The following is a 12,231-nucleotide window of genomic DNA, read 5'->3' as shown; positions in this document are numbered from 1 at the left end:
ATTTAATTCAAATCTCCAAGTGTGTTAGGACACCCTTCTGCATATTATTTCTCCGCCAAGGTTTGTTCAAACACTTGCGTGTTTTTTTTTAATTTTTTAAAATATTTTTCTATCATCTGTCGCCATTTTATTTTGACGTAAGATTTTTAGTTTTCTCCAATTTCTAATAATTTATTTTTCAAATATTTAAATTTATCGCGCAAGTAATAAGAATAATTAATAAGGATACAGTTGCTCGCAGCACATTTCGGAATACACCCATCTTTCACGCGCATATTCTGCCGCCAAAATTTAAAATATGAATTTAAAGATCCCAGACCATCAATCGATAAAATAAAAATTTAAATCACTGTCAGTACTGTCAATGTAAAATTTAATGTAATTTTTCAAAAAATATGAAAGTAACGACATCTATAAAACAGCTGACCGTTGACAACTCTACAATCTGTGACTCCCCTCAGCATCATGGCCGCTCCCATAAAATTAAAGAGCCTATTCATTATGATATTTACGCGGTGAATTGAGAGTAACATTTAATAACCAATCCATAAATTTATCAACAATACACATCATCACCTAAAAAGTAATCATAACAACAATACAAATGAAAATTAATCATTGTCAAAGTATCCTTACTAATTTAAATAACTGAAAAATATAATTATATAGATTGTTAATCAATCATCGCATAAGTTATAACAATAATATCGCCGTTTGGTTTGTAACTTGACAGATGCGAAGTGTACTAATTAATTTAATTTTTAAATTATTAAGAAGAATAATTACTATAAGTGAAAGGATATGAGACAATGATGCCGATAAAGGATAATCAAGATGTGGCATGTTTCCTTGTCACCAAACACTCATGGAAGGGAAAGTAAGTTTACTTTAAATATAAATATTACTTATTTTTATTTATCATTACAACAAATAAATTATAATTTATTATTTATTTTAATTGGTACTAATTATCAACAGATACAAACGTATTTTCTCGATTGGATCCATGGGTATTACGACATATAATCCTAGTAATTTAGAAGTTACAAACAAATGGGAGTACGCTGATTTTATAAATGTACAACCTACTAATAAAAGTCAACTTGGTTTACATGAATTTAGCATCACAATGCGTAAGGAACGTAAAGTTGATACTATGAAATTTAGCTCGGAGCATAGAGCACATTTGTTAACTGAAGCACTTAAATATCGTAATCAGTTTGCTGAAAAACCTAAAGAGATACTCGTGAGTACGATAATTTATATTTATTATTTTATTATCAAACACATGGCTTGACTTTGATAATATAATAAAACCGTTTTATTTTTATTCCTTTTATTGTGACAATAGAAAAGAAAAAAATTTTATCATCGGATTTAACAATATAATCGTGTTGAATATAAATGTTTCATTTATCAATAATTACTAATCGTTACTTGATAATTATGAATCAGCCACTTTTAATTATCAAAAAGAATTTCATTGAAAATGTATAAAAAAAATTAAGACTTGTCACCGTCTAAGAAAATCCATAGAAAAGTCTTAACAAAAATCTGTAAACAAATTAGGACTTGTCACCATTTTAGAAAATCCATAGAAAAGTCATAGAAAATCTATAAAAAAATTAGGGCTTGTTATGGTCAAAGAAAACCCATGGAAAATTCATAGAAAATTTATAAAAAAATTAGGACTTGCTATCGTCAAAGAAAATCCATAAAAAATTCATAGAAAATCCATAAAAAAATCTATAGAAAATCTAAAAAAAAAATTAAGACTTGTCACCGTTTAAAAAAATCCATAAAAAATGCATAGAAAATCCTTGGAAATCCGTAGAAAACTTATAGAATATCTATAAAAAAATTCAGATTTGTTACCGTCAAAGAAAACTCATAAACAATCTATACAAATTCTATAGAAAATCTTGAAGAAAATCAGGACTTATCGCCGTGTATGAATTATGAAATTTCTATGGATTAACTATCAATAAAAAAAATCAATTATTGACACTTTATTTAATTTAACTATTTATCGAACTCCACTTATCATTTTTAAAAGTTATAAATATTTTTATATAATTTTAAAAATATGTAGAACTTTAGAAAGTGGACTTTTAATTTTTCATGCAAATGGTTGGACAAAAAAATAAATTTCTGAAAACAGCACAAAAACTGAAAATTTCATAGAGATAACAGTCTGTCGATTATTATAGCAATGTAATGTACTATAGTACATTTGAGTAGTCGGATGAATTCCTCTATAATTGCTCTATATTTATATAAATCCAAAATCTCATTTATTAAGATAAAATCAATTGATGAAATTAGTGGAAGAATTAAATAAGAAAATGCGCTGAATAAATTAATCTATTAAATATAATCAATAAATTATACTGTCTGATATACTTTTGATAGTGTCAATGATTGAGGTTTTTATATAACAAATTATCCAGTTGGAAAAATACAATGTCGCAATAAAAAATATTGTAATTATGATGTATTATTGTGACCTAGAAACTAAAAGCTAGATAAATTGTGCGACAAAAATACTTTTAATAATTAAAAGCGAAAAATTGAAATAAAAAATTATTTTACTCATAGTTAAATAATTAATTATATGAGAACAGATTTTTAAAGCGCTACTTCATTAGCTTCATATATATGAGTATAAATTTAAATTTGTTTAGTGAATTAATTACACAACTGCATCAAGAATTCTCAGTTTAATGTCAAGTTCATAATTATCAAAACATTTTTTATTTATTATTATAATTACACTATTTATCATTTTTAAATTATAAGTAATAATTATTTACAACGTAATATTTTTTCTCGATAATAATTGACTATTAAAAATAACTAATTAATTAATTTACTTAATTGTAGAGATATCAAGCGTACAAACATCATTGGTCAGACACACGCTTGCCAGTTGTTTTAGAAGTAACACCATACAGCCTAGACCAATTAGATCCAGCAACAAATATGTTACTCGCGAGTTACTATTACAAAGATATTGATGGATTAGGTACAATGAGAGATTATCAAGATGGGTTCGTAATAGTAAGCAGTGGTTTCGGACGATTACATTTATTTTCATCACAGCATATTGAAGAGATAAAACGTAAAATTGTTGACTTGGCTCACACTAATTTAGGATTAACCATAACTGTATTAAAAGAAAAAATACCATTGGACGAATTTATAATGCAACGTATGGGTAGATACAGTGGAGACGAACATATAACAAGTGTATCTGAATTTACAGTACATAAAATATCATCACGTCATTCAGATCCACAGCGTAGAACACTGTGTCTATCGGATACATGTTTGTTGGAGAGAGATCCACAGACTTATAATATATGTACACTGAGGCCACTTTCAGATATTTTTGTTCTTGTACGTGATAACGCAAACCCACAATTATTTACGATACAATATCTCAATGGACAATTACGCAGTTACATGGCCACTGATCGCGATTCATTGTTAGCATCTCTGTTGGACGGCGTTCGTGCATCAGGAAATAGAGATGTTCATGTTAAAATGAATGTGATTGCTCGTGGGAAACGTCTTGGTCCATTAAATTTACCAGTTGATGAAGAAGTGGAAATATCACATGTTAAATTTTTACAGCAACCACCTGGTGGACGGTTTTTTGCTGAAATACTTGAACGGTTTAATGCTAATATACCTTACAGTGGTCTTCATTATTCTGTTACACAAGACGTAAGATTTTTTTTTTATTTATTTCTTTTTATTATTTTTTATTTTAATTTGTTCTATATTAGTATATAAATTCACAAATTTTATACTTTTACTATTCAAAATATTCTTAATATTACGTTTTTTATTTTATTTTTTACCTTCTTTTTTAAAAAAAGTTGTCACTAGTATTCTTTGATGAATTTTTGAATACATAAATAAAATGTAAGTAGAATGAAAATTTAAAAAATGCGTTTTTAGATAAATGAAAAATTAGCGCGCGCATTTTTTAAAATTTCTTTATTTTAATCAATTAATTAATTGATTTAAAATTTATAAATTGTCTGTCTGCTACATTCACACTCATATATTTTTAAACAATTTTCTATTTAAATAAAAATTAATTTGACCATTAAAATAATAATAATGCAAAAATTTTTAATAAAATTTTGTTGACATGCTAATAGAGAACAAATTTAAATAATATAGATAAAAATTAAGAAGGTGTACAGTTCATTAAAGCGGTAAACTCAGAATAAATAAATAAAAATATAAATGACTCGAGTAAAACGAAATAAATAAAAGAAAATGGACTTGGTTGATGAGAACTGAGTGTTAAAAAATTTTTGTTCAGGGTAAGAAACCGCTCGAATGGACTGTAACCACCGTGCAACTTGAGGTACATCGGATGATGAATGACTACTTACAGGGGTTATTTACTGAGAACAAAGATAAAATAATACTCGGTGCTCTCAGCTCGTTGGTTAATCGTGATTTGGACACAAATACTGAAGTTGAAGCGCAATTTCATGCTCTGAGACGATTGGTAGCAAGCAAAGTTGGTTTTATGGCTTTTACAACATTACCAGGCTTTCGTGAAGCTATTGGTAATAAAGTTGTCAAAGCATTAAAACGACAAGACTGTGGTGTTACACAATCTGCTATTGATTGTATCTGTGCATTGATGCAAGCGATGCATGATGACTGTGATTTGAGGCAGGAACAATTAAACAAAAGTAGCCTGCTCAGTAGTAATAAGTTTTTGGAAAGTCTTCTAGACATGTGGATAAATCATGTTGTAAGTTAATTAAATTATTTTATTTTATCATTCCTCAGTAATCAATCAATCTCCTGATTTTTTAAATTATTTACAGAGTCATGGAACAGGCGCGCTGGTAGTGTCTGCGATGCTAGATTTATTAACATTCGCACTGTGTGTACCCTACAGTGAAACGACTGACGGCAAACATTTTGACAATTTACTGGAGATGGTTGCGTCTCGTGGAAGGCCACTGTTTAAATTATTTCAGCATCCATCACTAGCTATTGTTAAAGGCGCTGGACTTATAATGCGGGCTATTATTGAAGAAGGTGCACCAGAAGTTGCTGCTAAAATGCAAGAACTTGCTCTAGCTGAAGGTGCATTACCAAGGCATTTATTAAACAGTTTGTTTACTGTCGGTAGTGACGGCAGACTTTTAACTCACAGGCAATTATGCCGGCATCTCGTTGGTCTTTGGGTTACTGGTCATCCCACAGCTATGGGATTATTGAAACGTATCTTGGTAATTAATTAAAATTTTAAACAAATCTCTAATAATTATTACTATTATTTTCCAGTAATATTTATTATAACTTTTTTTTTAAATAGCCAAGTGGTCTATTGACGTATTTAGACTCACAAGAAAAAGTACCGGATTCATTTCTTGAAGAGGAGCGGCTGAATAATCGTGATAATTTAAAAATGGCTATTGATCATGCATCAAAAAATAAACGTGGCGCACAATGGATCGCAATGGAACGTCATATGCGTGTTATTGAAAAACATGTAGAAAATGCGTTACAGCATTGGGGTGCCCGTGTTGGTATCGAACGTCGTGAAAAAATAAAAGAACGTCCAATAGTACTGAGAAAACGTCGAGAGAGAATTAAATCAGAGGCTAATTGGAAATTATTTTATTATAAATTTAATCAAGATCATGCATTACCAAATCTTATATGGAATCATAAAACGCGGGAAGAATTACGGACGGCATTAGAAAATGAAATACGTGCATTTACTTCAGATAAAGATTTATCTGGTGGTACATTGATAGCATGGAATCATCGTGAATTTGAAGTTCAGTATTTATGTTTATCTGATGAAGTTAAAATTGGTGATTACTATTTGAGATTATTGTTAGAAAAAGATTGTCCAGATAGTCCAATAAGAAAGTCGTATGAATTTTTTAATGATTTGTATCATAGATTTTTATTAACAACAAAAGTTGAAATGAAGTGCCTTTGTTTGCAAGCAATGACTATAGTCTATGGCCGTTATTATGAAGACATTGGTCCATTTTCCGATACAAAATACATTGTAGGTATGTTAGAACGCTGTACAGATCGTACTGAACGTGATCGTCTGGTGATGTTCATACATAAATTAATATTACATCGTAAAAATGTAAAAGATATTATGGATCAAAACGGCGTACGTGCACTTGTTGATTTATTGACACTCGCTCACTTACATACGTCACGTGCGATGGTCCCTACACAGACTAATGTAATAGAAGCAGGTCCTGAACAGGAGCGAGTGCTGGAAAAAGAGTGGTATTACAATGACGGAGATCGTCGAGCTGGTCCAGTTAGTCTTAAAGAATTAAAAGATCTATATACAACAAATAAACTAACGCATAAAACAAAAGTATGGGCACAGGGTCTAGATGGCTGGCGTATTATTTCTCAAGTACCTCAATTAAAGTGGACGTTAGTTGCCAAAGGAACGCCAGTTGTAAATGAAAGTGAATTAGCAACTTTAGTATTAAATATTTTGATACAAATGTGTGAATATTTTCCCAGTCGTGATTCAGATAACGCTGTCATTCGTCCGTTACCGCGTGTTAAAAGATTATTATCAGATTTGCAGTGTTTACCGCACGTTGTACAATTACTACTGACATTTGATCCTGTTTTAGTTGAACGTGTTGCGACATTATTGTGCGAAATAATGAAAGACAATCCAGATGTATCTAAAATATATTTAAGTGGGGTGTTTTATTTTATACTAATGTATACTGGTTCAAATGTCTTACCGATAGCAAGATTTTTACAACTGACTCATACTAAACAGGCATTTCGTGGTGATGATACTGCGCAGCCATCAGATATTATGCAGCGCAGTATTTTAGGACAATTATTACCAGATGCAATGGTCAGTTATCTTGAAAATCATGGGGCTGAAAAATTTGCCCAAATATTTTTAGGTGATTTTGATACTCCTGAAGCAATATGGAATGCTGAAATGCGTCGTACATTAATTGAAAAAGTAGCAGCTCATATTGCTGATTTCTCACCTCGTTTACGAAGTCATACTATGAGCCGGTATCAGTACATAGCAATACCGGCAGTACGTTATCCCCAATTAGAAAAAGAATTATTTTGTCAAATATTTTATCTACGGCATTTATGTGACACTGTCAAATTTCCAAATTGGCCTATACCTGATCCTGTACATTTACTAAAAGACGTATTGGACGCGTGGAAAAAAGAGGTAGAAAAAAAACCACCGATAATGACTGTAGATGAGGCATACAAAGTTCTAGGTCTTCCAAGCGGTCGTCAACATAATGAAGCTGATGTAAGAAAGTCTTATTACAAATTAGCCCAACGTTACCATCCAGATAAAAATCCTGACGGACGTGATAAATTTGAAGCTGTCAACCAAGCGTATGAATTTCTGTGCAGTCGCAGTTGTTGGACAACCGACGGTCCAAATCCTGATAATATCGTTCTAATTTTACGCACACAGAGTATATTATTCCATCGTTATACTGACGAGTTGCGCCCATACAAGTACGCGGGTTATCCGCAGTTAATAAAGACAATCAAACTGGAAACAGAAGACGAAAGATTATTTTCAAAATCAGCTCCGCTTTTGTCAGCAGCGAGCGAGCTGGCTTATCATACGGTTCACTGTTCAGCATTAAATGCTGAAGAGTTGAGACGTGAAGGTGGTTTAGATGTTTTACTAGATGCTTACACACGTTGCGTCAGTGTGCTGAATAATTCAAGTAAGCCTGATGATGTCGCTGTACAAGTTTGCACGCATATTACTAAATGTTTTGCCGTCGCCGGTAGATTCCGTGGATGTCGTGATAAAATTGTTGAATTGCCACAGCTAATTAAAGATTTATGTAGAATATTATACTTCAAACACTTGACAAAATTGTGTTCCGTTGCGACTGAGTGTGTGTCATCTCTTGCGACGGATAGTATTCTCCAGATGCAATTATTGCAGTCAGGAGCACTCTGGCATTTACTTTTGTTTATGTTTAATTATGATTACACTTTAGAGGAAGGTGGAGTCGAACGTAATCAAGATGAAAACCGTCAAGAAGTTGCTAATAATTTAGCTAAGTTGGCGATAAAAGCTTGCGCGAGACTCGGCGGATACATGACTGGTGATAATGCGACACCAGTTAATCCGGTAACTGTTGCCGCTCTAGAGACTCTATTGACTCCTTATCTATCGCGACAGCTGTCTAAAGATAAACCTGAAAATATACTGAAGACACTCAACTCGAACTGTTCAAATCCGTACCTCATATGGGACAATGGAACTCGTGCCGAGTTGAATGAATACCTCGAGAGCAAACGTCAGGAAAAACTTAATGGGAATGACAGTCTTGAACAAGATTTTAGTAATTTTAAATACAGTGCACACAGCAATGAATTAATAATTGGTGAAATATTTGTTAAAGTTTACAATGAACAGCCGACTTTTCCCATTGAAAATCCAAAAAGTTTTACTATTGATTTACTTAATTTCATTTTAAAATCATCTGATCATATTTGTTCATTAAACAATAGCGTAACGTTGTCTAAAAAAGATCAAGATAAATTAAAAAATGTCGTAATGGCACTTGAAGCTTTAAAAAATGTTATAAAAAATAATCCGGGAATTGAAATTCAATGTATAGGTCATTTTAATTTATTATTCACATTATTAAGTTGCAATAATTTCAAACCAATTCAACGTGGCGCACTTGAAGTTATTAATAATGTAACTAAAAATCACGAGTGTGTAAATGATATTGCTGCTAATGAAGTTGTTGTTCATTTACTATTGGCATTAAATACTCTAAAAGAATGTCAATTGTTAACACTAGAAACTCTTTATGCGCTAATGAGTACAACCAAAATAGTTAAAGACGCATTAGCCAAAGGTGCTGTGATTTATATACTGGATTTATTTTGTAACTCACCAAATTTACAAATACGTGAAACAGCTGCTGAATTATTAGCTAAAATGTCATCAGATAAATTAGCAGGTCCTAAAGTTAAACTTGATTTGTCGAAATTTTTACCAAAACTATTTGGCGAAGCAATACGAGATGCACCTAAACAATGTGTACATATGTTTGAAACGAAACATGAAAATCCTGAATTGGTTTGGGATGATGATTCTAAAATACGTGTATCAAGAATTATTGGTGAATTAAAAGATGAGTATTATTCATTACAAAAACGTAGTCCGAATGCAGTATTAAAATTGCCAGAAACCCAAAATAATTTTGATACTGCGACAAATGAACCGGTTGTCGGTGGTGTGTACTTGAGATTATTTATTGCAAGTCCTGCATGGGCACTTAGAAAACCTAAAGAGTTCATGAGTGACTTGATGGATTGTATTTTATCCTTGATGGCGAGAGATACTGTAGATACGGATATGTTAGAATTAAGTACGCAAGCATTGGTGTGTTTATTGCAAGCCCAACCAGCTTTGGCGGATCAAGTACCCTCGTTGGGACATATACCACGATTGTGTCGGCAAATGTCTGTACGTAATAGCCAACCACCGGTTTATAAATCAGCAATACTTATTTTACATCAATTGGCTACTAGTGAAATTTGTATTAATTCTATTTGCCAAACGGACTGTATCAGTCCTTTGAAGCTTGCGATGCAATCACGTAGAGATATGATCGCTGTTGCTTGCGAAACATTAAATAGACTTTTTTCTACGAATGAAGATCGTCTTATTAAGCAGGTAAATATTTTTTTTTTAATACCTTAAATATTGCAACTAAAAATTAGTATATTACTCACCTAGGAAGGAAAATAAGACATTCTTGGGTTTAAACTAGAAGTTTAAATTTTTGCTTCCGTTTGTGAGAAAAATTACGCATGCTTTGATTTTTACCATTTGTTTTTTCAAAGAACGACTTTCTCTCCTCTAAGCAGGGCAGAAATTTAAACTTTCAGGTGCAGGTCTGATGAAAAATCGTATAATTTCCTCTCTTAATGTGTAATATACTAATTATTATAAATACAGTCACTACGTGATTGCCCGGGTATTACTGTTTATTAAAATCTATACTTTACAATTAACTTTAGAATCTTTTGTTTACTTCTAATATCATTGCAGTTTAATGAGACAAATCTCATCATTAACTCACAAACTTATTGATTTCGATGATTGTATATTCATGAAATTCTTTAAAAAAAATCCGCACGAGGTCAAATTTTTTTTTTATTAGTCGTCTTGTATATTTTTTTTGAAATGATACCAAATTTAATCTGTTTAATTTTTATTATTTTCTCTTAATTATATATATGATAGTTATATATATTCAGTGACAGAATAATTAAAATATTTATTTATTTGAAGAAAATAAATGCGATCGTCTTTTCCCGCGCAATTTAAATGTCACTTGATTAATATTGATAAAGTGATTTATTTCGATACTTGGCAACTGATAAGAGTTTAAACCATGAAAAGGCACAAATCCAAGTCAAGACTTTTTTAATAATACCAAATTTAATAACATTAACTTATACTATCATATATATATGGTTGGAAAAAAATTTTCCTTATTCTCTTAATAATAAAAATAGATAATAAAGAAGTGGGAATAATTTTTATTAATGTTAATTAAAAATTAATTATTTATTTAAGGCACTTGAAGCTGAAATGGTACCTTATTTATTAAATATACTCGAAGGGCGTCTTGATTTAATTGAAAATCCAGCAATGACTAAAGCCCAAATAGTTAAAGCGTTGAAAGCTATGACGCGAAGTATATTACTTGGAGAAAGAGTTAATTCAATATTAGAAAAATCATCTGTTTGGGCGGAATATAAAGACCAAAAGCATGATTTATTTATATCAAATACACCAACTGTTGGTTATTTAACCGGTAAGATCAGTAACAAATTGATGATAATTTCAGTTTTTTTTTTTTCAAATTAATAATAATTTAATAAATCTTTGCAGCAGGAATGCCAGTGTCAGCAGGATATCTGACAGCTGGTCCAAGTGCTCCAATCCCTAGTGCACCACCACCAGTCAATAGAGAAGATCGTATGAACAATAGACACGATCATATTTGATACAATTAATAATATAAATATTATAAATAATAATAATAATTATAATACTAACAATAACAATAAATGTCCAAAGTGGTAGCAGCAATCTCAAGCTCAACACATCTGAATATTCGTCGTTCTCAGCTGAACAACTACATTTAACGGTTTGTCTGTGATTTTCTATTATGATTCCATTTTTAAAATTAAAAGAAAAAATAGTTTGCTTTGCTTCGAGACAATTTCAATGGAATTTTATTGAATGATTTTATTTTTCGTCATACTCAGCGCAATAGAATTGAAATTTATGTAAGTAAATTAATTGATAACTGTTAATATTTAGATTTTTAAAAGTATCTAAAGTAGATTTTTTAACGCGATAAAATTATATTTACTAATACTTTTAAATAATAAATATTAAGGCTTGTTTATAATTAAAATAATTAATTTTTTAAATTAATATTACATTTTTTTTGTACTATATTTTTTAAAATAAATGTGAAAATTTTTATTTTCGTTTTATTGATAAAAAAAGTATTGATTGAAATAGTATTGATTAATTTTATAAATTTCAACAAAATATCTGGGTTCAGTTTAAAAATTAATTTTTTTGAATTATAAAAGGCCATGTTTAATCGTCGTACTTATTATTTAAATATATTTTATTTTATTTCCAGTCTCGTTTGCAGAATGAATGATATTTTTTTTTATCAATTATGATAATAATCTTTTAAGAAAAGTTCGTATTTTATATTTTCATAAATTTATGACATCGAGAAAGGAGATATTCTTTTTTCACATTCATTTCTAATTTTTTTTTTGTTTTTATAGATACAATTATTAAAATTTTTATTTTTAAAATGTTTTTATTGATATTTGAAAAAACATGTAAAGATAAATATTAAACAACACATGTTTGACTTAAAAGCTATAACTATTCAAATTAAAAAAAAAATTATTGGAATTATTTTGAAAACATTAGAGAATAATAACCGCTAAAAAGTTATTTTATTTATTGGCAAAAAAAAATATCTCCTTAAAATTTATATCGAAATCAAATTTCCATAAGAACTTCGCATTTTATGCCCATATTTTTTTTTTTTTTTTTTTTTTTCAACAAATTTTTAATTCATTTAATTTTTTTTTTTTTATAATTAATTCAAAATATTTAGC

The 12,231-nt window shown here is 30.0% G+C and overlaps 1 protein-coding gene across 2 annotated transcripts; it reads left to right on the top strand.

Moving 5' to 3' along the window:
- The first annotated feature begins 461 nt into the window (after window positions 1–461).
- Window positions 462–11,483, top strand: LOC103577226 (dnaJ homolog subfamily C member 13). Of its 2 annotated transcripts, none has more exons than XM_008557802.2 (8): window positions 462–877; window positions 979–1,246; window positions 2,884–3,729; window positions 4,415–4,783; window positions 4,860–5,270; window positions 5,357–9,739; window positions 10,649–10,889; window positions 10,970–11,483. In XM_008557802.2, the coding sequence occupies exons 1-8, from the start codon at window positions 810–812 to the stop codon at window positions 11,080–11,082; spliced, it is 6,699 nt and encodes a 2,232-aa protein (XP_008556024.1). In that variant the 5' UTR covers window positions 462–809; the 3' UTR covers window positions 11,083–11,483. The 2 variants fall into 2 exon arrangements, with proteins under 2 accessions (XP_008556024.1, XP_008556016.1); XM_008557794.2 differs by having other exon boundaries at window positions 10,967–11,482.
- Window positions 11,484–12,231: the final 748 nt, after the last annotated feature.

This window comes from Microplitis demolitor, chromosome 1, assembly GCF_026212275.2.
Source record: "Microplitis demolitor isolate Queensland-Clemson2020A chromosome 1, iyMicDemo2.1a, whole genome shotgun sequence".
NCBI classification, from domain to species: domain Eukaryota; kingdom Metazoa; phylum Arthropoda; class Insecta; order Hymenoptera; family Braconidae; genus Microplitis; species Microplitis demolitor.
Note: the sequence above shows the minus strand (reverse complement) of the source record. Positions and strands in the feature narration are given on the sequence as shown.